This window comes from Montipora capricornis, chromosome 6 (assembly GCF_036669925.1).
Source record: "Montipora capricornis isolate CH-2021 chromosome 6, ASM3666992v2, whole genome shotgun sequence".
In the NCBI taxonomy this organism is placed as follows: domain Eukaryota; kingdom Metazoa; phylum Cnidaria; class Anthozoa; order Scleractinia; family Acroporidae; genus Montipora; species Montipora capricornis.
In genome coordinates this window covers 30,193,484-30,219,463 of record NC_090888.1, presented here as the reverse complement: position 1 = coordinate 30,219,463, position 25,980 = coordinate 30,193,484, and the positions used below count along the sequence as shown (strand labels likewise).

The window sequence follows — 25,980 nt, the reverse complement described above, 5'->3', positions numbered from 1 at the left end:
CAAACTGGGTTGAGACCGGCGAAAAATGCAGAAAGAAGATATTTTCCAAACCGTTTTCCACTTGAACACGAAAAGCGTTGACTGTTAAGACAGTTGACGTACTATGGCCATGTAGCCGCGTCGAGCCCAGGAAGCGCGCGAAAAATGAAGCCTTTCTCAGTCTAGGTTTCAGACCTCTAATGTTTACGATATATATATATATATATATATATATATATATATATATATATAAAGTAAGTAGTAAAGACACAAGGCAAAGATCAGCTGTTGCTACTCTGAGTTTCACGCCGGTTGGCGGTTGGCAACAGCTGATCTTTGCCTTGTGTCTTTACTTTGGTTTCGCTCTACTTGTAATGGTATTGAGCGCACTATAAACCACACTATAAACTTGGTATATATATATATATAGTTTTCAAAAATTGTAACGGTCACTTTTGAAAATGTATGTGGAGTAGCATACGAAACTTCAAGTTCTATAAAAATGCGTTGGAATACAATGTTTATCACCGCTGTTTGTGTCATTTTCCTAATCATGCTATGATGGCCTAAGAACAAGAGTTTATACGATGCATGCTGTAGTGATACTGGTCACATTGGCTTATATGGAAGGGTGGACGGACTGACGTACGGACGGACGGTCGATGACGTCATATCTAAAACCAAAATTTCTCGTATCGATGAGTTAACATATTTTCTTAACTATGGTGCTCCGAGTGCGCGCTTTCAGCTCGCGGAGCTCCGCTACAAGAGAAGACATTTCAAATAAAAAAAATGATGTTGTCAAATGACAACTTCATCCACAAAAAGGAGATTTGCAGGAATTGAAGTCGCCAAGTAACCGTTATAATACGATTGCTCTTCTATTATAATTAACAAGGTACTGCTCTCAAACCAACGGTCTCAGAAACCAAATGTACTGAAAGCGATGGTAAGAAAACGATCTTGAGGAAAATAGATCACAATGGTCATTTGGGCAAAATCTAGCAACAAACGTTCTACATACCTATTCTTTGCCACATCCTTTCCAATCCCCAGGAAATTCTGATGCCATGGTATAACACTAGTAGTGTTCTCAGGATGCCAGTCTGTACTTATAATCTGATAGACCTCCAGAGAATTGGAATATACTACAGATGGTTCATTAGCTCCATTACTAGCTGCAAAGTCAACGAGGTAAACGTACAACTTGGCAGAATGCACAATAGCTCTTCGTGGGATCTTCCGTGTGTCAAACGACATCAGAAAACGCATCTTGGATTGCCCCTTTTTCTTGCCAGCAATCATGTACTGAGATAGTGGTTCAGTTTTGTACGCATGCGAAATTGTGACGTGCTGAGCAACTTCAAAGGGTAAAGAAAAAGCGGTAGGGTACCTCCCTATGAAAGCAAAAGAGCTGCGTATTGGTACATGTGCTTAACTTGACGTAACTTGAAATAAATTAAAAAAAGAAAATCCATGAGAGAAGTTTCAGGTCCCTTTTTTTTTCCATTTCAAATCCCGTCATTACAACTAGGTCAAAAGAGCTCACCAGTCAAACAGAATTTTTGGTGAGAAATTTTTGACAAATCATATTGGACATTCCCTACCGAGGAAACGGGAAATGGAATGAGCCGTGTCATTTGTGAGTCCATTTCCGAAGGCCGTAAGAGTCTGGGTACAAATAAATGTAGCGGCCAATGCCCGCCAGTGAAGTAATTCTTGCATCGGGGCCTGGTTCTAGTGGTGCAACCAAATGGTACAGAAAATTCCAGTCGTTTCGGTAAAGGTGGAAAAAGAAGGCAACCTTCGCAGGTTGTCCTTTTTTTCCCATAAAATTTTCGTTGGTGTCAACCATTCCATTTGTTTTCCCACCGAAAGAACCAGTTTTTTGTGACAAATGGTAAGCGCCCCCTGATAAAATAAAAGTTGGAAAGATCAACGCAGTTATAGCTGAGTAACTTAAGCCGTTGCAAAGGCAGCTGGAAAAAATCCAGGCTTGATTGCGCTGTTCTTTCTCTACAGGGGCACCCAACGAATCTGTTCCTCACTTTATCTGTTCCCCAGAGGAATCTTGCTGGCTGGCAAAAATACAGGTGTTTCGATGAGCTGGCTGGGAAATTTTGTTATTGATAGAGGTTTTGCCTGGGAATTACTGACTTTTTCTAGCATTTCAACCCGAGGTGGCTGTAGAAACTCTGAAGACTGAGGACGACTAAAAAAAAAAATAAATAAATAAATAAAAGAAGAACCCCTTCCCTCTCCCAGAGGGTAGTCACAAACATACGACGGCTGGTACCAAACATACGACGGCTGGTCAGAGTGATTGCGCTTGCGGAAAAAACCTGTTTTGTCCCGGTTTTGTCGCTTTTGTTCGGTCGTTTTGGATCGAGGGATTTCAAAGCGCGCGGAATTCCAGGCTGGGAAATAAATTTGATCAGCTGGCTGGGAAACCAACCAATTTTATCTAGCTGGCTGGGAAATTTCTTGTGTGTCTTGCTGGGAAAAAGGAACAGATAAGGTTTTCCCAGCAACACTGAAAAACACCTGAAAATGCCTTAATAACATTTATTTTCATTAACTGGGGTATAATAATACATTTTACAACAAATTGGTCGTTGGGTGCCCCTGTCTCTACTAGAGCTATCAAGCTCCTTGGGGGCTATAGTCAGTTGTGAGTTCGATTTTCTCCTCAACGAGGTGAACCAAATGATTTTTTAAATATATGGAGTAAATTTCATATATCCCATTTTTTAGATTGTGATAGAAGTCCAGAACCAAAAAGTATCGGTCTCCCTCATTTGGCCTTGTCCAATCATCTTACGTTATTGTCTGAATTAAGGATACAATTCCAGTCAAATAATAGCCAATCAGGTTTTGCGTGATAATCACTACGCTTCTGATTGGTCCGCAACCACGTAATCGCACGAGGGATTCCACTCGCTAAAAGCAAAATCATGGATCAGGCACGGAACGCAATACCGTTGTTTTTTGTTCTGCAAAAGGTTTAGAAGTAGCCGTTCCAAAACTACATAATACGGTAAACTCATGGTCCGCATTCCATATAAGATCGAGTCTTCTGGGTTAGGAAATCCTGATTGTGATTATCTACTGGATAAAAATATATCCGACGACCAAGGGTTTTTTTTTTAACCATCGCAGTTGTGCAATGACGAAAAGCAATCCTAAAAATGTCAGGCTTGAACGGAGTTTGACCACAGACCTCTCTGATAACGATGCAGTGATCAACCAATTATTCAGCTCCCAAGCCAACTGGGAGCTGGCCATTTTTTTTTAGTTCGGAATAAACCCGAATAGGATATGAATATACAGATACTGTAGATATGAAACGTTGATATTTGAACTCTGGGAAGAAGCATGTCGAGGTCAAGAGAATATGAGGGGACAGAGAGGGAGGCTCAAGGCGTTGGCCGGAATATGTTATGTCCACGAAAGTTATTTTTTAGACGAGTGGAAGTCTTTGTTCTAGCGAAAGTCTGTCTTCTGAGACGTCCGCATGCAGTCTTGCCTCGCTCTCAGGTTCTTAGTGAAAAGAGAAAATGATGGTATATTTTCTTTCAAACATCGGACCGAGGTTGGCCTGCATGCGAACGTCTCGGAAGACTTCTGCTCGTCTAAAAATAACTTTCGTGGACATGACATATCCCAAGGCCTGGACCGGGAGCCTCCTTCTCTGTCCCCTCATTTTCTCTTGTCGAGGTTTGTTTTCTAGATCATCGCACGCCAGTAATGAACGTAACTTGCGCAGCAACGAAAGGTTGTCCTTTCACATATACAATCTCTTCTGATCCATCCCACGAATAGCGGGCACCATTTGAACTGACTGAGGCAAGATATATAACAAAGGATAAAACCTTCATAGGTCCATCAAGCCCTAATGAACTTTTGCCTCACGAGGGTAAGTCGTGTCTAAAACTAAGCACTAACGTGTGTCGCATTGTGGTTTGGGGCTGATCTCAAAAGTTGATGACGTTGGAGCACTCGACGATCCATGTGGATCTGAAAAAACACGGCAAAAATGACATTAATTATCGATCAGCAAATGTAAATTTCACTTACAATTCATGAAAATAATACTAAAAGGTGGGCCAGCCTCTCGTAAAAGAGCAACAATAAATGCCCAAATAAAATTCTCCACAAAACCAAGAAATAATCAGGCAGAATGGTCTGGCAGGGGTCAGCGTTACGCCACTTGATTCTCTAAATAAAGCGAACGATTTGGCTCACTATAAGCTGATTTTATTAAAGCGAAGTTACAAAACTTGATAAAGGTAATCGTCTTACTACCCTACCATATCCCCCAAAACAGTGTTTAGCCCTCGAAAATTTGTAAGCTCAATTTTCATTAGACAGCACATAAACGCGAGTCTTTCACACTAGAGTAATTATTACAGAATATTGAAAAATCATTGGCTGGGAAGAACATGGATAAAAGTTAACGTTTGAGGAGAAACCAGTCGGAAGTGGATAATTTAAAATCTTACGGTTCGAAAACTGTCATAAACGAGCAAAGGAACCAAAATAATCCATTACCCAAGAGTAAGAATCTGGTATCATGTTTGTCTCCATCAGCGTTAGAAAAGTATCTACATTTTTAAACCACGTTTTGCGGGAGGATTAACAATAGACGAAATCAGCTAATTCAATGTTGTATCCTCAATCCAAAGTTTCCGGGGTTAAGATTCTTTGGCCGTGTTTTCACGAGCGGTTTTTCAGGTCGTTTAGTGAGTGACAACCGAAAATTCTGTGAAAACAGTTCCTTTTCCAACTCGCTTTAAGTTAAGCGAGTCGGCAAATTTCAATAGAATTCTCATTAAATTTAAGCCACCAAACCAGGTAGCTTAAGCGAGTTGGAAATTACTTCCGGCAAATGAGAAGTCGTTTGCGGTTATTCAAATCGGAAATACTACAGGCGTGCTATTTATTTTATTTTTATTATCGCTTTCGCAAGTGCTCTCTCCTCATTTAATCTTGCCCGTGAAAACACGTATCATTATTAAGTCGCTTAAACGAAGTCTGCAAACAAACCACTTACAGGAATGTTAAGCGAGACAACGGCCATCGTGAAAACACGGCCTTTGAGTACCATTCACATGAAATGGAAATACTTGGAACAAAACGTTTTATTTCCAAAGGGTTTGAACTGGGTACAAAATAGGCCATTTCCGAGTTCATGTCTGCCTCCTCTTCAAAGCAAGTCGAAGTGCGAAGTTTTTGTTACGAAAATTAGTTTTCATTCATATGTAAAGTAGAACTAATTACCATCACAAAAACTTTGCACTTAGACTCGCTTTGAGGAGGAGGCAGACATGAACTCGGAAATAGCCTATTGAGTTAGCCAATTTGGTCTATTGTTTACTTTCCCGGAAAAGTTGGTTGAAAAAAGACACTTTCCTAACGCTGATGGGGACAAGGCCAGTTTGGGTGAATCTTACTCTTGGGTGACGGACTCTTGATGAGGCCCAGTAATCAGTGATTCTCCACGGTGGGGACACAGCAATGAATGAGTTGCCGGCCCCCAGGCCCCTTTGTTTTCCACTACATTTGCAATGACTTCTGGGATCAGGAGACAGTCGACTGCGCTAGAAATTTAAAAAAGTAGTCATGAGTGTGCAGAGTATGGATGCGACGATGACCCTCGATATTCAGAACGACAGATCAAACTAGTAATGCCTTGAGGCTTTACTCTCCTTGATCCAACAAAGCCTGTAAGACTTGAAATGGCAGCTTAAGAGAAACAGCTTCAAAGAACAAACTTCACACCGCGCACCGGTGGCTCAGTTGGTTGAGCACCGGGCTGTCACGCGGGAGGTCGTGAGTTCAATTCCGGCCGGACCAACACTCAGGGTCTTTAAATAACTGAGGAGAAAGTGCTGCCTTTGTAATTACACCTGCAATTGGTTAGACTCTCTAGTCTTCTCGGATAAGGACGATATGACGGAGGTTCCGTCTCACAACCCTTCAATGTTCATAATCCTGTGGGACGTAAAAGAACCCGCACACTTGTCGCAAAAAGTAGGGCGTGTAATTCCCGGTGTTGTGGTCTGTCTTCTGTGGTATCATGGTTGGGAGGGTAAATTCTCGGAGATATTAGCTACACCAAGCTACTCTAAAAATCCGAGGTTAAATAAAGATGTATGATATGATATGATATGATTTGATATGATGAAGGTCACCAAGAGCACTAAAGTCTGGTCTACAAATTTCGCCGTTGGATACCGTTGTGATACTTGCGAAAAGTCTATTTTGTATGGGAAAACAGGGAAAAGTCAAGTTATTCAGACGAGGACAACAATGTGAAATCGTATGCTTCGGTGCCAGCGGTTAAAGCAAAGCTTGGAAAGAGTGTCAACACTGAATAATGTCCAATTTATACAAAAACAAATACACAATACAGCAAACTCTTCCTGAAAAAACAAAAACCACCTCTTCTGAGCGTCAATAGGGTCGATTCACTAAATTCTTCTGGAATTCAACCCGCGGTTGTATCTGACCTCAAATCATCAGCTACTTGTGATCAAGAGCATACCTGTAAGGGCTTATTCTGAAAATGTGACAGCCATTAAAACGGAAATTAAACCATCTTCAACTGAAACTACCGAAAAGCGAATGTCATCGCATACAGTTTTTGAAACGAAAATCAAAACTGATCGGGAACTATTCCTTTCTTCAATCCGATCTAATGCTAATGTAACGCAATGTACAACTTAAAATAAAATTAAGATTGTCAATGTGAAATCATCCTCGACTGAAAGTGGAAAACTTAACTCGTAAGTGCGCGAGGACGAAGCACTTTAATCCGACTCTTTCTCCAGAAGCTATCACGGCATTGCTTCACTGAAGTGGCTCGGAATCTGGCTTTGAATGTTGCTTTCGTTTTCCTTTCGTTTTGATGTTTTCTCTGGCCTTCACATTATTGCCCTCTGGATAACTTTTCATATACAAAATGGGCTTCTCGCAAGTATTTCAAAGGTATCCACCGGCAAAATGATTAGAGCAGTAAACCTTAGTGCTCTTGTTGGCCTTGCAGTTTGTTCTTTGAAGCTGTTTCTCCCAAGCTGCCATTTCTTTGTTGGTTTGAGGAGAGTAAAACCTCAAGACATTACTAGTTTGATCTGTCGCTCGGAATATCGACGATCATTGTGGCATCCATACACCGTTGCACATTGATCGCCACCACCTATGACTACATCTTAAACTCGAACGATTTATATTTCTTGAAATCCTACAAATACCTCTTATTGAACGTTTCTAATCTCCCAATAAATCCTACAAATACTTCTTATTGAATAGTTCTAAACGCGTATTTCGAGCTGCGCAATCGACGGGTTTGTTTGCCCCCTGGCGATCCCAGAAGTCTTTGCAAATATAGGGGGAAAACGAAGGAGCCTGGGAACCGGCAACTCATTCATTTTACCGTTTCTGTTCGATTTTAAGTTGGGTTTCATACAACAATGCAATTTTGTTATCGTGAGTATGACTACTCGGCTCCCTGTGGACATCAAGGTGAGCAGACACAAGGGGCCATGTTGCATGTTCCAGCGACAAAAAGGTGTATAGACACAGAGGCGACATGCATTAGGGTTGTGTAGCGGGGACATGTAGCACGAACAAAATTACAACATTTGCAAACACATGAAAATGTTCCGGGTACATGTTTCAGGGACATGTTGCAAAAATGCGTCCCATTTTTGGACATGGGACAAGTCGCGGGGACAAAATCACCCCCAAAATGGTGTTGCACAATTATAAAAGCATCAGTTCACTGAAGGGGACATTTCACTGCAACACGTACTCGCAACATTTTCATGTATGTGTGTGTGTGTGCACATGTTGTGATTTTGTTTCTGCAACATGCCCCCGCTACACTTCCCTGCTACATGTCGCCTCAGTGTCCACTACACAAGTTTTTTTGTCGCTGCAACATGACCCCGCGTGCCTGCCCACCTTAAAACGAGTTGCCATTACATTGTCCTTTCAGCCTGCTACTGTATTTCACGCCATACAAAGGTAACCCTGCGTACGCTGATCGTACCTATTTTAACCACGGACTAACTTAATACTTCCAGTCACTCTTAAACATCTGCGACGACGTTATAGGTGTTGTATTAAACTATCCACAGAAATGCGTACACCGTCCGTTTTTTTTTTTCCTGTGTAAATGAGAAGAAAAGAGAACGAAGGACTTACGGGGCTTTTCGATGTCGGCACACAGAAATCGGAAACGGTAATCAGCGCACACTGGGTCGTTCCCAAGCTGTTCGCTGTTCCTGCAGTACACACCAATCCTCTCTTTGCAATGAATCACTTGACCGGCCAATTTAGATGGTGAACCGTCAGCAAGCTGGCATTCAATATCCACTACTGAACCAGGGCACAGATCACCAGCTTTCGCAACTGCCCATGAACCTGTGGATTTTCTTACTGTGTAAACCCAATCTGACCAGCTGCCAACTGTCGAAAAAATGAAAGTGATGCAGATTTTTAGAAATTAAAACATTCACCGATCCTAGTTTTCGGGGTCTTTTATATAAAATGTTGTGTTATTTGCAGAATCCTAGTTAAATGTAGAATTGAAAGAAGGAAAGTAACAATATTATCTGTCCAGTAAAGTATTCGGTGAGTGTAAAATGACGTTTCGCTGTAACGAAGCTGTAACGCCCGGGAAGTCAGTTCACAAATCCTCGATTTCGTACGGTGATTAATTTATCTATCTCAGAACGTTTGACAAAACAAATTTTCTCTTGTTTCACTCCCAGGCCACCAACGTAGCAGCAAAATTCATGTTTAAACTAATCCCTTCATAATAAAATGGTTACGGTAGACCAGTTGACTAAGCATAAAAGGCAGACTTCGGAAAAAAAGCACCGAACTCAACCCGTTAGGTCTTTTGTTAGGGTTTTTTCGCAATCAACATTTTACCCTTGCGGTTTGCAGTCTGCATTTACACGATCTCAAACTGACCGATCACGTGCTGTATCACATGTCAAATGTTTACTCTCTTCTTGGCTTTTACGAGGTACATATATATAAAGGTGAAAAGGAAACTTACACGTTTGATGGGGTGAGGGCTGATTTTCTTTCCATTTGCTCAAGTCCATTTGACGAATGTCGGTACATTCAACTCGTTTAAGTTCATTGGTGGCTGCAATAAAAGCATCTCGTTGAACAGAAACTATGCCAAATATGTTATCGCACAGTATACGAGACAGCGAAGTTTTTCGAACCTCCTTAACTTGTTCATCTGAAAATACTCCGTTTCTCTCAAACCAGAAACGGTCGCCATCACGCAGACGACGAAATTGTTCTTTCAGTATGCAATGCAAGGTGGGACCAACTATTGCTCCAGGAATAGGGTCCTCTGCTAGGCCTGAAACCCACAGATCAGCGTACTCAACATCTTCATAAAGTTCGTGAAGTATCTGTCGGGATGTAGCATTTATAATTTCAAAATTTGTTTCTTGAAAAATATCTGCGTGAGATAAGTTGCATTCGCGCCTCCATGCGCCGTAACCCGGAAGGCCATGGTCACGACCGCGTTGAATATTTAGCGCAGCAAGATCAAAGCCATGATCTGATTCTGGCTGCTGAAAAAGATGCTTCGTCAATCCTGCCGCCATTTCCCGATTCACAGCAAGCGATTCGTTGGCTAGAAGTCCAAGAAGCACAGGTTCAATGCCCTCTCTCTGTACAAGTTTGTTGTTGAAAAAAGCATTTCTGAGAAGCACATCTGGGGCAACAGGATCGTAATTGGCGTCAAGCATAGCAAACTTTGGTCTTACCATACTATGACCGAATCTAAACGCAGAAGTCGCAAATACGTTTAAGATACCAGGGTGTACATTTTCGTATCCTCGGTAGGCGGGCAAGGCGTTATTGCCCAGAATTTTAGGCAAGTAATGGTTATAAGTGATATGCTGAAGCACCGCTCCCACTATTTTTCTGGTTTCATGATAGACTTTTTCCGTGTCCCAGTGTTTATTCAATCGGCTCAAACTCTCCGCTATTCGGTTATGTTCTCGGATCCATAAGGTGTGCATGGACGCTAGGGCAATCTGTTCGTTGACTCTAAAATCACCAGCGTCGAAACAACCACCGAATAGCTGACACAAGTTCAGAGGAGGATCGAAAGGTGTTTCCACAAATGGAAGAAGGTATCTTGGCCGAGATATCTTCAGGAGGCCTCTTCCTGCTATGGAAACAAATTTGAAATTTACAGCGGATAGTGACGAAATGTGTCCCAGCAACACAATTGCAAAATACTGAAACAGCACCAAAATTTTAAATTACCACTCACAGAGCAACTATTGTCTTGTCAAAAATACAAATCACAGAACAAATATTACAAATATTACCACCGAATCGAACATTTACAAAAAAAAAAGGATAGGACATTTTCACAAGTCTTGGCACAAGTCTTAACAGAGGACGTTTTGACAATCCTTCTGCGTGTAAAAGTTGATGTCGTAGTACAGGCCTCCTACATGCAGCTAAAGTAGCTTTTTCCGTTTAGCTGCGGTGAATTATTGGGCCTTTTGCAGCTTAGTCATCACATGATAGAAAAACTGCCATACTGGAACGCAAATTGCGCACTGGCAAATCTAAAGGTGGGCAGACGCGAGGGGTCATGTTGCAGGGACATGTTCCAGCGACATGCATGAGGGTCGTGTAACAGGGATATGTAGCAGGGACAAAATCACAACATTTGGATACACATCAAAATGTTGCGGGCACATGTTTCAGGGATATTTTGCAGCGATATGTCCCCGCGACGTGTCCCATGAAGTTGAACCTGTTTTGGTGTTGCAAAATTTAAAAAGTATCAGTTCACACGAGGGGACATGTCGCTGCAACATATCCCTGAAACATGTATCCGCAACATTTTCATGTGTGTGCAAATGTTGTAATATTGTCGCTGCAATATGTCCCCGCTACACTTCCCTGCTACATGTCGCCTCAGTGCGTACCAGGTTTTTTGTCGCTGCAACCTGTCGCTGAAACAAGTCCCTGCCACATGACCCCTCGTGTCTGCCCACCTTAAAGATCAAACAAAGAAATTTAATTTAAATTTTCTTTGTTTTAGATGTCCCATTGGACAATTTGCATTCTAGTATGGTGGTTTTTGTACCATTTGATCACAAGATGCAAAAGGCCTATTCGCTATTTTTGCAAATCCAACAATACAGTTCATTTTGGGGGGTTATTTGCATTAAAACAAAAAATATCCAGTTCCCTGAAGCATGGTACAGTCCCAAGAGTAATTAACTTGTGTATGTTGTTATGTAAAGAGCCCCCAAAACGTATTGCATTATGGAATTGGGAAAAATGTTCATGTGTTTTCACGTGACGTCACAGCGGCCATGTTGGTGTTCCTAAACAATGGAACGGCGGCCATGTTGCTGTAACCAACTAATTGAGCTCTATTATCGTGCAAACAAGGTTACTGAGCACGTGTGGGAATTAAAGAGTCTTGTTATATTTTCTCGGCTATATCCTCGAGTATTTATTATGTGATTATGGTGCTAATGGAAACGACGTCATAATTTGCATTAACCACAAAGTTCTCCCAGAAAAGAGTGGAAGTTGTACCAAAATAGGAAACAAACATGTATTTCAAAATTGTTATTAAAAGGAAATCTAAACAACTAATTGCTATCATTTGATGGCATCTTTCTTAAACATAACAACTTGATATTCCTCAAGTGGCAAGTTGGACAACAACAATTGTTGAATTTATCAGGGGAGGAAGTTCCTTGTTACTTACAGTTCGGATCTCTGAGTCGCTGAGCAACCTCGCTGCTCGAGCCATATATCTGAGATCCATCTATAAATGCCGTGATTGTGTTAAGTTGTTCCCTTGGTGTTATGTTTTCATTATCAGTTTGGCAAGCAGCAGCTGACCGAGTAAACATGGTACATGAAGACCCGTCTGGGTACATTATGGGATAGCAAGGAGGCTCAAAGTCAACTGATGACCCGTCACAGCTGAAATAAAAAATACAAATATAATACTTGTGATTCAAGAGTCATACAATTATGTAGCGCGCTATGCTTGCGGGGCTGATGGCTAGGCCTCAATAGATTATGGTGGGCAACGTTTTGAGCAACTTTTTCCTTTCGAACAACCTCAAGCAACTTTTACCTGTTTTGAGCACCAAATGAGCAACTTTGAAATGTTTTAAGTACTCAATGACCATTTAGAGATATAAACATTTTAAATTATATCTTGAATAATTTTAAATGACAATAAAACTGCTGCAGGCAATCGTTATCTATTGATGTTAGCCCACGAAATCACGAATGCTAGGACAGCCGTATCTTAAAGAAGGCTTCGAACACTCTCGAAATTTCAAGCGGTTATCGATGATCAATGATATTGTAGTTGCCATTTTGTTTATATTTCATACATGGAGCAAGAAACAACTTGAAGATTTCCTTGAGGCGTCGGTTATGATAGGATACAATAATGCCAAGAGGCAATAAGCAATGTCAGCTACCAAACAACAGAAAGCAGACATACTGTTGTAAACTATAAGAGACTGTAGAACATACCAACTGTTAAACAGTTAGTCTGCTGGATACTCAGAATTAATTAACCATGTTGTATCACTACTTCAAGTTAAATTTGTGTCATTGTTCTATTGGTTATCTATAATAAACTGGCAACCTAGCGAGCAACTGTTTCTCATTATTCACGGAATTTACTAGCACAATCTATCAAGGCCTACTGAAGGCTATCCTCAGTCAAGCCTTTTCTTGTTGATTTGAAAGAAGTGCGAATGGCAATATTATTAACCACCATCAAATTGAATTGAAAATTTGCAAAAACGAAATCTGAATGTGAACAGATTTTATAGCGCGCACGTCTTTTGAACCGGGTAGGGAAAAGATTCAGACTGCAACGTTACTATACAAGACAGTGTTAGGTAGAGAGCAAATCCCGATATGAAAATGAAAATGAGTTGAATTCTATTATTAGTTCCTTGCCATACTGCGTGACTATTTAAAAGACGACACCTTATTGGTCAGTTGCTGGTGTGAGAGTGAACCGCGTGATCATTGTAACAATAGATAAAAATAATCCTCGCAGAGCGGGCGCGATCTAAAAATAGATTTTAAATGAATATTATGGGTCACAGATTCGCTTTCTAATCTAATATTCTCTTGCACTGTATGATGACACTTCAAACGAGTCTCCCGTTGGCGAGGAGCTGGTAACAACCCTTGCGAGGTGGATAGACCTAAAAAGTCCGCCGGCTTCAACGGAACTCGAACCCAGGACCTTTGCGATGCCGGTGCAATGCTTTACCAACTGAGCTATGGAACCGTGCAGTTGTACAGGCATGGAAGAGGCCTGGGTTCGAATCACGTAGGAGAAACCTAAATTTTTTAGGTGTCTATAAAAGACAATTGCTTAAATTGTCCAGATTAGTGGAGGATCACTCATTTCTCTCTTTTGTCCACTGCCCGCGCTTCAAGTGAAAACATTTGTTTAATAAATAGATATGTGTGAAATTTGAAAATATTTGACCTTCGGTACTTCACTACACACGCAGACTCATCGAAAGTCTTTTCGAATTTGCTTTTATTTTACGTAGTGATATAAAGAAAATGAGGCAATGACTGAAATAATACTTACTTTGGCAAGAAACACTTTTCACTCCCTTCACTTTCTGCTGTGAATGATATATCATGATCTAGGAATTGCCCCCACTGCATAAGCATGTGAGAGTAGCGTTTGTCATTTCTATTGGCTTCTTTGAGGTGAATGAAAAACACTTTGCTGACAAGGTGCGGCGAAGGAAGATGAGGCGCAAATGGCTGATCAGGGAACCCAACAGGATCTGAGAGACCATTTGAATCATAGTAGACTGGATCCAACATTCGGGTGAATGGTGTGGCGGCCGCTCCCCATAGGGGATTTTCAAGATTGTTGCAGGTTCCATCAAATGTTCGGTATTTTGAGTGATATTCTGTATCGGAACAGTTGGCCTCGGGGAAGCTGCAGTTTGCTTCTTTCACGATCTCAGACAATTTTCCAGCCGAAGCAATTGAGCTTGGGCCCAGTCTCACGGAAACTGCCCCCGTGCGTGAGCGGTCATCTGGAGACAAAATGGTTACTGGAGCTGTTGAATTTGTCTGTATAAACTCTGAAGGTCTATTTTACATTTTAAGCATATCATGCAATTTTTATAATTCTTTTGGCAGGGCCGCGAATTCACAAAATCCGGTACAGTTTTCAGTTTTCACGATAAACACCAAATGATACATAAAAAGAAATACATGATGCTCTAAAACCACCGTTAATGAAATAAAATCACGCAGGTGAAAAAAGCTACACGCTATCACGGTTAAAGACTCAAACTTTACGGTGTTTGTATGAGGATGGTAAGACGAGAAAACACTAGCTCAAAAGAAAAAAAAAGGACTGCGAACTGAAGGTGCGGGGTTCAGGACTGCAAAGTGAACGGCAAGGGACTACGCACAATAATCCTGCTGCAATACGCTTTAGATCAAACTCGTCAGCATACCCCACAATGAAGAGGCTTAAAGTTGTAATAGGTTATGATTAGGAGAACCTTTATCTTAAGAACAAAAAAGAACGTATGACTAGAGTCAGATCCCTATCGGAAACAGTAAGAAGGGCATTCTCTGGTATGGGAAACTGCCCAAGTCTCTTTCCCTCCCCCTCCCCCAAAAAATTAAAGTACAGATACGGCTCTGGTAAAAGACACTGTGACTTCTCCAAGGTTCCGAGGCATGCATTGTAAGTAAAAAGATGATAAAAAGTAACCAACCTAGCAGATGATCTGCCACTTCTCGCTTTAACTCTCGTATGATTTCACAGAAGCGTAAGTCTGCCTTGGACACTCTTTTAGCTTCAGGGGATAGTCGACGAAACATACGATGCAAAGAAAACTCAGTTCTCTCTCGCGAAGTTGCACTCTTATTAAACCGCAGCCTCCGAGAGCTGTCTACAGCCTCTGACGTGTTCTTAACCACTGCTACCGATGACTGCACATAATCATTTCCAGGGTACTCTGGTACCACCACGATAGAAACTCGTGTTGCGGCCGTTAAGGTATTCCGCTCATTTTCTTGAGTCCTGGCAACGACTTGTAATACAAAGTTGACAGGTTTGTCATATGGGCTATCTAGCTGTGGCAGTTCCCTGCTGATTTTGAGTGAGCCTTTCCATGGATCAAGACTGAAAAGAGCTTTCTTTTGGTAAGGATCAAAAGAATTTATCCTGTATCGCACAGCACTGTTGCTCCGCCTTTTGCTTTTTTCCACTCTCAGATGTAGAATGGTCTGACCCACGGGCGTGTTAAATGGAATGATTACGGAGTAAATTGGACTCGGAAATCTCAGACTTTGATCAGGATCAGCACTCAATATTTTATTCGCCGCCTCGACTCTGATAATTACGAAAGTAGAAGCGAAAATGTCGTCACTAATACGTGCCTCCACTCGCAGACGATAACGTGCTTTCTTCTTAAGCTCTCCACGAACGGAAATTGTTCCTGGGAACGAAAGAAAATAGATTAATACGTATTTATGGAGTGTTATACATCATCACCAATGAGGCAAACGTTTGCTCAGAATTAATATGCGACCAGTGGATTTCTAAATAACAACTTGGATGGGGTCAATCGTGCACGCCGGCAGCAAATGCTTGCTTATATCTAAAAATATTTGACCAAACACATCTAATCAAATGAAGCTATGGAATGGAAATGCAAAATGGAATCACACCGTTCGTTTGTGAGAGATACGCGTTTATATACCATGGTGACTTATTACGCCACAATAATGATTGCATCTTGTTAAGCAAAAACATGTTGTTTCAAATGGTACCACAAAATTGCCGTTATGTAATCCTTGTAATAAAACCGTGTACTGAAATTGTTGAAACTGGTTTGAGACACCTTAATTTATGCTAGTTTCGCACGGAGAACACAGAGATCTTACCACTGATGTAATCGTATTCTGGTCACCAGTGGTATTGACAAGTTAACCATTATTATCATTAACGGTTACCTCTGATTATTAATATATTCTACATACACTCAAAAGTGATTAGTTAAAGTACTACTAATCGGTTAAGAGAAATCAACTGGCTATGAGAGATGACAGTTGAGTCGATAAGTAACTTTTCAATTAATCCGGCACCTCGTTCCGTAATGTGTATAATATTATATCGTGATTCAAAATTTTTCATGGTTTAAAATGTTGCTTTGTTTAAGTCTAATATTCATTATCACAATCTGAAACAAAGGAAAATCAAAATTGAACAGGTTTGAAAATTTTTGTACCAGGAAGAAATTTGAACCCCAATACATACGCTATCTAAATGCATGCATATATATAGTCACTGAATTCAAAGTGTTTTACCATTCAGTACCTGTTACTGGGTCCACTTCAAATAATGCAGTCTGTCTACTGTAAGGTTTGTTGTTTATCGATCTTATAAAGTATCTGATACGAATCTGTGGGTTGTCTGCTGTTGCACGAACTGTTAAAAATGAGGCACCAGGTGCCGCTTTCACTGACAGCGATGTGCGGTATCGCCTCTTTGAGAATGAAATGACAACATCCTCTGAAACAAAATGAAAAATGAACAATTTAGTTGATACGTAAGTCAGTTATTCGAAGGTCAACCAAAAGATGACAATTGATTATTAAAACCAATGAGAAGACAGGGTTTCTCAGAGCTCTCGTCAAGAGAAGAGCTCTGGGGTCGAGATTGAACCTGGAGTGTTCAAAGATACTTGGCATTGAGGAACCTTCTCCACGTTCTGTGACACGGACATCAGACAGCTTAAGATCAGTTTTCACTAACGACGCAGGCATATAAGCACTATCAACACACGCAATTCAGGAGAGTTATGATAATTAGTACCTTTTCTTTGGACGAAAGACACCAATAAAAAGCGTGTTGCTTGTTCTTGTGCTGGTGGGCCAGTGAAAATTGGCCTTTATTAGACCAGGGTTTTCGTTTTAGGCTGGACGTTTCGTCCGGTTGTTTCCCATTCCATGTTCAGTACTTTGATGCCAATATTTGAGGGGTTTGCTTTATTTATTATTTAATTTTTTTTAACTTACTTACTTTTAAAAGACATTTGAGTGAACCCCAGCCTTCCCTAGGAAACTGATTTTTGGGTTTCAGAAACAATGGAAACAGCGTTTCTGAGTGTTATCAGCATGTTAAAAATTCCTGGGGAGGAGGGGGGTATGCCCCCAGCCCCCTCGGTAGTTCGTGCTACGTCCGGTAATATGTCCGCTACTTTACAAAACTGTCGAAAACCCTGAGGGACAATGTTGCAAAAAGCCCCTCAGTGCCAAATCCTCGCCCCAGATGGAAGATCAACGGTTAAGATAACCACAGCCTTTAAACCCTAACCCTTTCAAATGGCGTTCCCAGGAAATCTCCCTTGGCTTCTGGGCTGGGGCTACCAACAAGGTTTCTTTTGGAAATAGTTTATTAAGGTGACTAAGCGACTTAAGGTGACTTTAAGTGACTTACGGTGACTAAGCGACTTAAGGTGATTCCCTAGTATTGCACTGCGCATCCTGTTCTGCGCATAACAAAGTGTAGGCCACGTTCGTATTCAGCCATGGCTAAGAGGCTCTATAGTCAAATTTCACGGCTCAGTTCTGTTTCCTTTGTCTCACCAGTCTCAACGGATATTTCTAAACAAAACAATGCTTAAATTTAACCATAAAGACTCGTAGCCATGTGTGAATATGGATATATCGAAGGTAGCCAAAAACATTTCAAAATGGCGACCTTTCGGGCGGGAAAGCTCGTTACAAAGAAGAATGGTCATTTTCAGAGCACAGAGTAAAGAGCAAAACGGGAAACTTTTTTAGACTCCTGCAAAACAAAACGTCGAGTGATAGCCTCGATGATGCTAAAGTGCCATGTCAGTCCGAGAATGAAAGTGAAACCGCGCTATCGGGGAGACGTGTTGTTCGAGGGGTCGAGTTTGGTTTGCTTTCTGTTTTCTCCTAAACGAGTTTGGTGACTTATCTATTTCTGGCATAATTTTATTCTCCTACTCCTCCTCGTTTAAAATTTTTCGTCAGAAAACGAAGTTACAGGGAAAAAAGGGTTCGTAGCCATCACTTGTAGACACAAAATTGTCTCCTCGAGATCACGCACCCGAGGATATTTGTAGTTAGTGCCTTTTCAAGACGTGTGCCTGTGCCATAAAACAAACATTAAATTATTCCTTTTGAACAGTACAATACAACTGTTTCCTTATGTCAAGAATTACTTCAAAGCTCTGCTTCCTGATTCTGTAAAACGTAGCGTAAGAACAAACTTGTCCTTGATAGATGAAGTCGCAATGATTAACTGAATAACTTGAACAAGTCATATCTCGCAAACGAGCTTAGTGACCAATTTTTTTAATTGCACATTTCGAGTCACCATAATGTAGAGAACAATTGAGAAAAGTTTAAAGAAAATCTCACGACAACTTCTACTACTAAGGAATCCCTTAAAGCAGCAAGCCTCCAGTAATTTAATTGATGCATTAAGCCTAAAAATATCCAGACTTGAATATTAATACAAGACATATAAATGTGACATTTCATCCACCTCTAGCGGGATATAACTTTAACTGGCTTGATAGCTCAGTGCAGGCCGTGCAGCGCATTTGCGTGCTCATGAGGTGAATACCATTGAAGCCTTTCAGGCTTACTGGCAACAACTCGAGTTGCATAGCTAACGATGATCTTTCTTATCCTTCATTTCATGTTCATTCCGCAATTCAATGACATTTCACATAATTTTCATTCAAAACGTTTATGTTTACTTGAGAAGTCAATTTAAAGGGACGAGCCAATGACATTTTTGAAAAATAGTTCAGAGGAACACGGAAATGGGTTTATCATCAAATGGGTTAATATGATAAATTGACCACCAAAGAGAAATTTGAAAGCTGACGTTTCGAGCGAAGCGAAGCGAAGACCGGGAAGTTGAGGAGGAAAATGAAGAGAAGGGTAAGGGGACACTTCATGACTTCTAACATACAAAGCATGCAAAAGATTTACGCTTGCGCATTTTGTGTGTGGAACGGTGTTTGAATTGTCATCGTCGTTGCGACCAGGTAATAAAATTTTGTAATGATAGCTGCCATAATGGTTTTTATACCACACCTACCCGCTTATATGCCGTTAAAAAATTAATACAAAACAGAATAAATTAAACGTTTAGGCGAAAAACTACTCAGAATAATGTCATTTTGTCTTGCTAATTAGTCATGTGATACGCTGGAGAGCAAATACTTGAAAAGAAGAAACGGAGAATCCTTTTGTGGCAATATCGAGTAAAAAAAGAGCATTTCGTCAAGCATCCCAAAGTTCAATATTAGTATTAACTTCTTACTAACCGAGCGCGAGGGCCGTACTGGGGAATATTGGCCCGAGGTCGTGGCAGGACGGACCGAGCGCAGCGAGGTCCGTACAAAAACGACCGAGGGCCAATATTCCCCAGTACGGCTCGAGCTAGCTCGGTTAGTAAGTAGTTTATTATATGGCTTTTTAATTACCTTTTGCTTTGTTTTTGATAGCCCGTAATCGGCCCGTGGGCATTACGGGAGAATAATGCCCTACAATTCAGTCACAATTAGTCAATCAGAGCGCGCGTTATATCGGCTACAAACACAAGCCATATAATAATAAACCTTAATTCCGCTGACTAAACGTCACCAGTTTTATTTTGTACTTCATCGCTGCAGAAAACGTCAAAGAAATTCATGGGAACTTTCTATCTAGCCTTTGTGGCCAATTAACCGTGTGGCTTGATTTTGACTTTTTTGTTTCATCCGGTGAGTGACGAGCATTAAGATGGAATCAAACTTAACTTCGGGGTAACTACGTAAGAGTGAATTCACTTACCAATGCAGCCACTTTCATTGGAAACAAGTCGGAAGCCCGGCCGGCAAGTGCATTTAAAGCTTCCTTGGGTATTGACACAATCTTGATGACAGCCACCATTCAACAACTCTGAGCACTCATCAATGTCTGGTATAAATGTGTGTGGGAATACAGGAAAGAGTAAACGCATTATCAGTCAAAACATGATAATTGTTAAACGTAACTTGCTGTCCTACAGAAGGTTGTGTCCGAGTACATAACTGATAATAAAACCAAAGCTATATCGTAGGATTCTGCGTGCCAAAAAAAGGATGATGCTTACAAAGGAGACCTTGTCTTATAGTCTAGCAAAAGAGCCCGAAAATCTAGTAAAATTGGTGCTGCAGAAGGAGGGGCATGATCCAAAACTGTATGGTATTCACAGTGTGAGAGCGGTAAGTACAGCCGGGGCAGCAACCAGTAGGGTACCTGGTAGAGGGTGGATCGCACATCGTATTATTCAAGAATAACAAAAAAAAAGCACGCAATGGCAAAATCATGTGGCAGATTTTACAAAAGAGCACCACAATTGACAATTTGGTATATTTGGAGATTTTGGTGAGATTACCCCCATTGTGTCTCGGCAGTACATCCCGGCATTGCCATTTACGCCTCTCGGTGCACCTTGCACTATTACTAAAAATAGACTTTGTCACATGAGCCCCCCGCATAGACTCAGACAAACGTTTGGATCTACTGAAAGGAAATGTATGAGTGAGGAAAGCGATAGTGAAGGAAAAAAGAAGCAAACTTTATAAATCTGTGGAGTTCGTTTGTAAAAAGGGGGTAGAATGTTTTGTACTAAGCCCTGTTGATGGAAATCGGACCCACAGTACCCAGATAAATGACCATAAATTGCCGAAATCTCTGAAAGAGTTCCAGGAATCAGGAGAGAAAGTCTTCATACCGCTGCCAAGACCATCGTAATACATCGAGAAATGTAAGCCTTGGCTAATCGATTGAATCCAGGAATTCTTAACTGTGAAAAACACATATTTGTGCTATACAAAAGATCCCACAACAGAATTTCCTGATGTCCACCAGGAGTAACAAGAACGTTCATAAAAGGAAAAGCATTACCGCTTCGAATAACAAAGTTTTCCAATTATAATTTTGGAAAACGCACGAGACTTTGAAATACGCCTCAAAAATAGACGATACCCAGAGAACAGTGTTCAAAGGCATCTCTCTGAACTGAAATTCTCCATCAAAAAGAGGCCATGTACTAAAAGATGAAAACGCAAATGTAACACAATTCTGACTTTTCTCACAAAATAACACTGCGCACACGGGGAAATGGCACCTGATAGAAAATTACCCACATCTAATATCGCGTCACTCGTAACCATGGAGCTGTTCGAGAAGCCGCTGTGAGGATGGGGTAAGTGTTGTACATGAAATGACTGTACCTCCATCGGATGGAGTTAATTTGACCTCGGACCCAAGCTCCGTGTCCTCATCGGTGATCAGTTGCTGTTAAATTCATCAGCTATCATGGAATCTGAAGCAGAAAATGCTCGTTTCCAGCCAAGTGCGTGGGGATTTTTCACGAAAAAACATTCACTGGGGTTCGCAAATGATGTGGCTTTAGCTTTGCGTAAAAAAATCTTGGCTGGGATGGATTTTCGAGTCGCAAACCGCCTCTGAGCTGACAACGGTCGGAACCGTAGTGTGCAGCCTTGACTTCGTCTTAGAACATTGAAAACACGGACTTCCCGAAACTGTAAAATAAGCTCCAAAAGGCACAAGAATATACCAGAGGTGAGTCATTTTGATTCATTTTATTGATTGAACGTTAAATTGAGCATTTTTTAGGCTTCATAATCGACTGTATTTTATTTCCCATACAAAGTCTTATAACGCGTTTAAATTCTCAACGGCTGTCTGTAGTGACGCGAGCTTGGGTTGCCTATGTTTACACGACCTTACACAGCCCGTCAATCGTTTAAAAAGGTCGTCACGTTTGCTCGTCAATTTCAGCCCCCTACATTTTAAACACTATTCTAGCTGCTCATTTGCGTATTGTTCTGGTTCTATCTCGAGAACAGAGCCAAGAACACGGTCGATTAAAACCGAAAAGATTGAAGCGAACATTACGCCTCATTTCCCTTGAGACTCTTACAGACTGAACTTTGCTTGTCAGACTCACTTGGGGGTCTATAATTTCATGACGTCATTAGTCCAAAGCGCTAATGTTTTCCCGTCAAGTTACTCATGATCATTTGTTAGCCTCCTTCGCAGCCGTTTTTAGGCTCGGTCTCATTTGTAGGTTAACGGAACTTCCTCCATTGAGGGTGGTCATGCAGGAACTGTGCCCTCACAAGTTTTTTTTTTTCCATTCATTTGAGACAATGTGGACTGCTTCTTTGTAGGGTGTCTGTAATTCTTTGAACCATGGTTCACGGCGTCAACTTCACGAAAGTCGCACATATTGTTTATTTCGTTCTCCTTACGATTCCAGTTGAGTGTTTGTTCAAGCTAGGTTTTGTTTTTGCCATTATGTACGCTTTTTCCTTGCGGCGGTCGGCATAGCTACCATTGGTGTGTGAACCACTTGCTGGGTAAAAGAAAATAAGCTCTTTTTTTATATAAACGTCTATTTCAGTTGCGATGTAATTGAGCTTGCAGACGTTCTTAAACATGCACTTAACGTCGTGTGGTACACGAAGTTGGACTACAAACTGAGTTGTTCTTCAGTGTACCATGCAATAAGAAAACCACAACGAAATTAAAAATATGCAAACGATGTGTGCATGTATACATAACGACTGAACATTTTTTGGCTTTTATGCACTATCATCGTAATTGATATAATTTAAGGATAACGTGATGTTATCAGTGTTCACAAGTTTGTTTTGCATCTGAAAAATGCTTCCATTTTCAACTACAAACTCTACTTTCATTGACAATTTACGTCACTGTGCATTTTGTCAAAATAGATGCGTTTTGTTTCTGAAACGAAACAAAAAACAAGGTGTGCTCTGTTATGATTCCGACAAGCTGACGAAGTTACCCCAGAACGGAACGTCGCGTCAATCGGAAATTCCGATTTCTCCTCGGTTTGATTCCCCGATTACTTTACCCTGGGTGCCAGTGGCTCTATTTTTCTTTTGCGAGGAGGGAGCGGTTAAAATGGAGAGGCGAAAAATACGAACCTCTGATCACGGCGGTTTAGAATTTCACTTCCATGATTTGTGATTATGAACACGGTCGCTGATTGGTTTTTATAGTCAGTGCCAGTTCTTTCCGAGAGTATTTGCATAAAAATTGAGTTCAAATCCCAGAAGATTAGTTTAGTACACCATTATGGCCTCCATTCCTTTTATGGAACAACAACATGGTAGCCGTGACGTCATGTGAAAACGCTCTATTGAGCACTCTTCCAACAGACGTGCAAGATTACTGCAAGATTACCTTTTCTTCTTGAGGAAGTCCTCAAACTCAGTGAACAATTTCACGTTTAATCAAGAGAAATTTATACACATACAGAAATCTCATCCAAAATTCTCAAACACCGAAGGAGTGCCATTGAGTGTGGAGGGGAATCCAACACAACGCAAGTAACTTGACTATTTGAATGACTTCTCTTCACCGGTTGTCGAAACGTGTCATAAGCAACACTCCTACCCAGGACCGCTCTTACCTCGGAAATCTTAATTCATCAAGTTTTAGTATTGCGCCAACATTTTGTAATTTTGAGGGGGAAATTACTTCTCTCATTAGATAAATGCACAAGGAATGACAAAACATTTTCGAACAAATAATTATTGTAACGGGCTTTGCTTTAAATGACATGCTTACCTTCAGCACCGTACGACATTCTGAACCCAGTGTGGCCGCCAATCTTGGATTTGAAACGAATCCACAATTCATTAGCTGGAGACGTGACATTGCTGGGTTTTTCGTTTCCGCAGAACAGGACCGAATCCTTGCCATTCCGAAAAACGCGATAATCACTGAATCTTTGCCTTCGAGTGCTGATCAGAACATAGTCATCTCGGCAATACGCTGTCCTGGCAACGTCAAAGCGTGGCTCAAAGTGAATGTGCACCCTGAAGCCTTTTTTCACGGCAATATGCCATATGCAAATCTGGACTGGGCTGTAATTCTGTGGATATCCCGGTGACTCTATCGTACCACCCAGTCCTGTCACATGATTGATTTGACGCTGGCACTTGCCTTCATTAAGGAAAGAAATGAAGAGATGATTTTCTTCTATGGTGGCTCAGGGATAATTGTCACGTGACCAAAGATTAATGTCCTAGTAACCACGAGTCTTGCCCACCTCAGTGACAGAGCATTCAAACTATTAATAGCGTGGTCTCAGATTCGATTTGAACTTTTTTCTTGTAACACTATATCCTTCGCTATATTGTTAGCATGCACTCTTTCGAAAATTCCGTCCTAACAGTATGGCACGCGGGACAATTGTCGCCTTAACTGAACCTAGGTTAAGAGCTATAGGAGACTCGTGGGAGCTACTGTAGGCCAAAAAAGCTAGTTTTTTTGGCCTAGAGTAGCTCCCATGAGTCTCCTATAGCTCAGTGGTAGAGCATCCCAACTAGTAATCGGAAGGTCGTAATATTAACTCCTGCAAAGGAGTACTCAGATTTTTTCCGACTGGAGTTCCCCGAGTCACCATCCAAGAAAATCATCTTCATTTACTGGGTTTAACATGTGCAATCTCCTCCATTACAGTAGTATAAATGAGTTTGTTGTCGCATACGATTGCGAAAAAAATCGGAGGAACTCCTTTGTTAATTTTTTCAACAGGCACCAAGCGACCCGACGACGGCCGTTGTAAGAGGCGGTTGAAGGTCTGGTGATGATTACTCCAATCACTCAGACAAACTTGCCTCGAGTCATTTAATACTTCAAGAGCCTCTGAACCCTTTAACGCCGCAGTACCCGTGCCGGTGTGGAGTTTTGCTACCAAGTGCGCTCATTCAGTGACTCCTAAAGGCAACAGGTTTCTCTTTTTCTCAAGGGTACAATGGGCCAACAAATTGACACTTAAGCCTGGTTTTCACTAGAGACGAAAGAACAAGCGCAAGCATAAGAGCGCTTATTTCACCGCGGAAATGGGTTCACGCAAGCATGCGCACAAGCACAAGGATTAAAAGCAAATTCCTTTTCCTTGTGCTTGCGCTTATGCTTGCGTTCGCTTGCGTCGTGTGAAAACGAAACATAGCATAAGCACAAGGAAATCTGTTTCGTCTGGCCAATTAAAGCACTCGTTCCAGATTCCCTGCATCTGAGCATTTGAACAAAATGGCGGTTAGAATAGTTGATTTTGATGCTTGTGTCCACGTTCGTTTTCATTAGCATATGCTGCTTATGCTTGCGCTTGTGCTTCCGCTTGTGCTTCCGCCGCTAGTGAAAACCATGCTTTTTACATACGGATTTGATTTCCGTTGATTTGTTGATTTCGGTTCACCGTGTGTCCCCAATTAGCGCTTGAGCGCTAGTAAGACTAGACACTTGAACAAAGTTCCTTTCCTTTCCTTTCCTTTACCTTCATGTACCGCATGAGCAACTATGCGACTAACAAGGGGTTAAATCTGTTATATTTATACCCCGTTGATTTTTCATAGCTTTTTAACCAAAATGCGTTAAATACCAGATGCTCAAATTATCATATGAAAATGGGGAACAAGGCCTGACCAGAGGAAAACACCGAAGTTAAGACCTCAGTGGAAGGGATAATTCAACATCTTTGTATATGACCATTATGGAATAAATAGTGCGGCTATACCCTTTAGAATTAAGGTACAGCTTGAGTAATGGTCAGCAAAAAAGTACTTTTCTCGGTGTACTCACATCTTCCTCCCTTCCATTTAATTTCACCTGGCTGTGGTGCTATATGCTCCGGGATCATTCATGAACCGTAGGTTTGCCAGCAGAAACAAGTGTAATTTTTCCCTTTTTTCGGCAAACAAAAGCACGCGCGAGACGAGCACAGATTTCCACCCATCGCGCGAGACTCGAACTTCGCGCTCAACGCCGAAAAAGTGCGCCTGTTCTGCAGACCGTAGCTGTCTGTGAGAAAATACTCTT

General features: G+C 41.3%; 1 protein-coding gene across 2 annotated transcripts in view; it reads right to left on the bottom strand.

Annotated features, from left to right (window-relative positions):
• The window catches only part of LOC138051924 (lactoperoxidase-like), a 30,248-nt gene that overhangs the window by 3,293 nt on the left and 975 nt on the right, over positions 1–25,980 (bottom strand). The window contains exons 3-12 of one of the 2 annotated variants that reach the window (XM_068898239.1): positions 23,725–24,102; positions 19,906–20,031; positions 16,403–16,597; positions 14,796–15,521; positions 13,637–14,099; positions 11,762–11,982; positions 9,050–10,189; positions 8,188–8,451; positions 3,925–3,996; positions 1,004–1,376 (exon numbers count right to left, since the gene is read on the bottom strand). In XM_068898239.1, coding sequence (XP_068754340.1) covers positions 1,004–1,376; positions 3,925–3,996; positions 8,188–8,451; positions 9,050–10,189; positions 11,762–11,982; positions 13,637–14,099; positions 14,796–15,521; positions 16,403–16,597; positions 19,906–20,031; positions 23,725–24,102 — 3,958 coding nt within the window. The remainder of the gene's footprint in view (positions 1–1,003; positions 1,377–3,924; positions 3,997–8,187; positions 8,452–9,049; positions 10,190–11,761; positions 11,983–13,636; positions 14,100–14,795; positions 15,522–16,402; positions 16,598–19,905; positions 20,032–23,724; positions 24,103–25,980) is intronic. The other variant, XM_068898240.1, reaches the window with a different exon arrangement.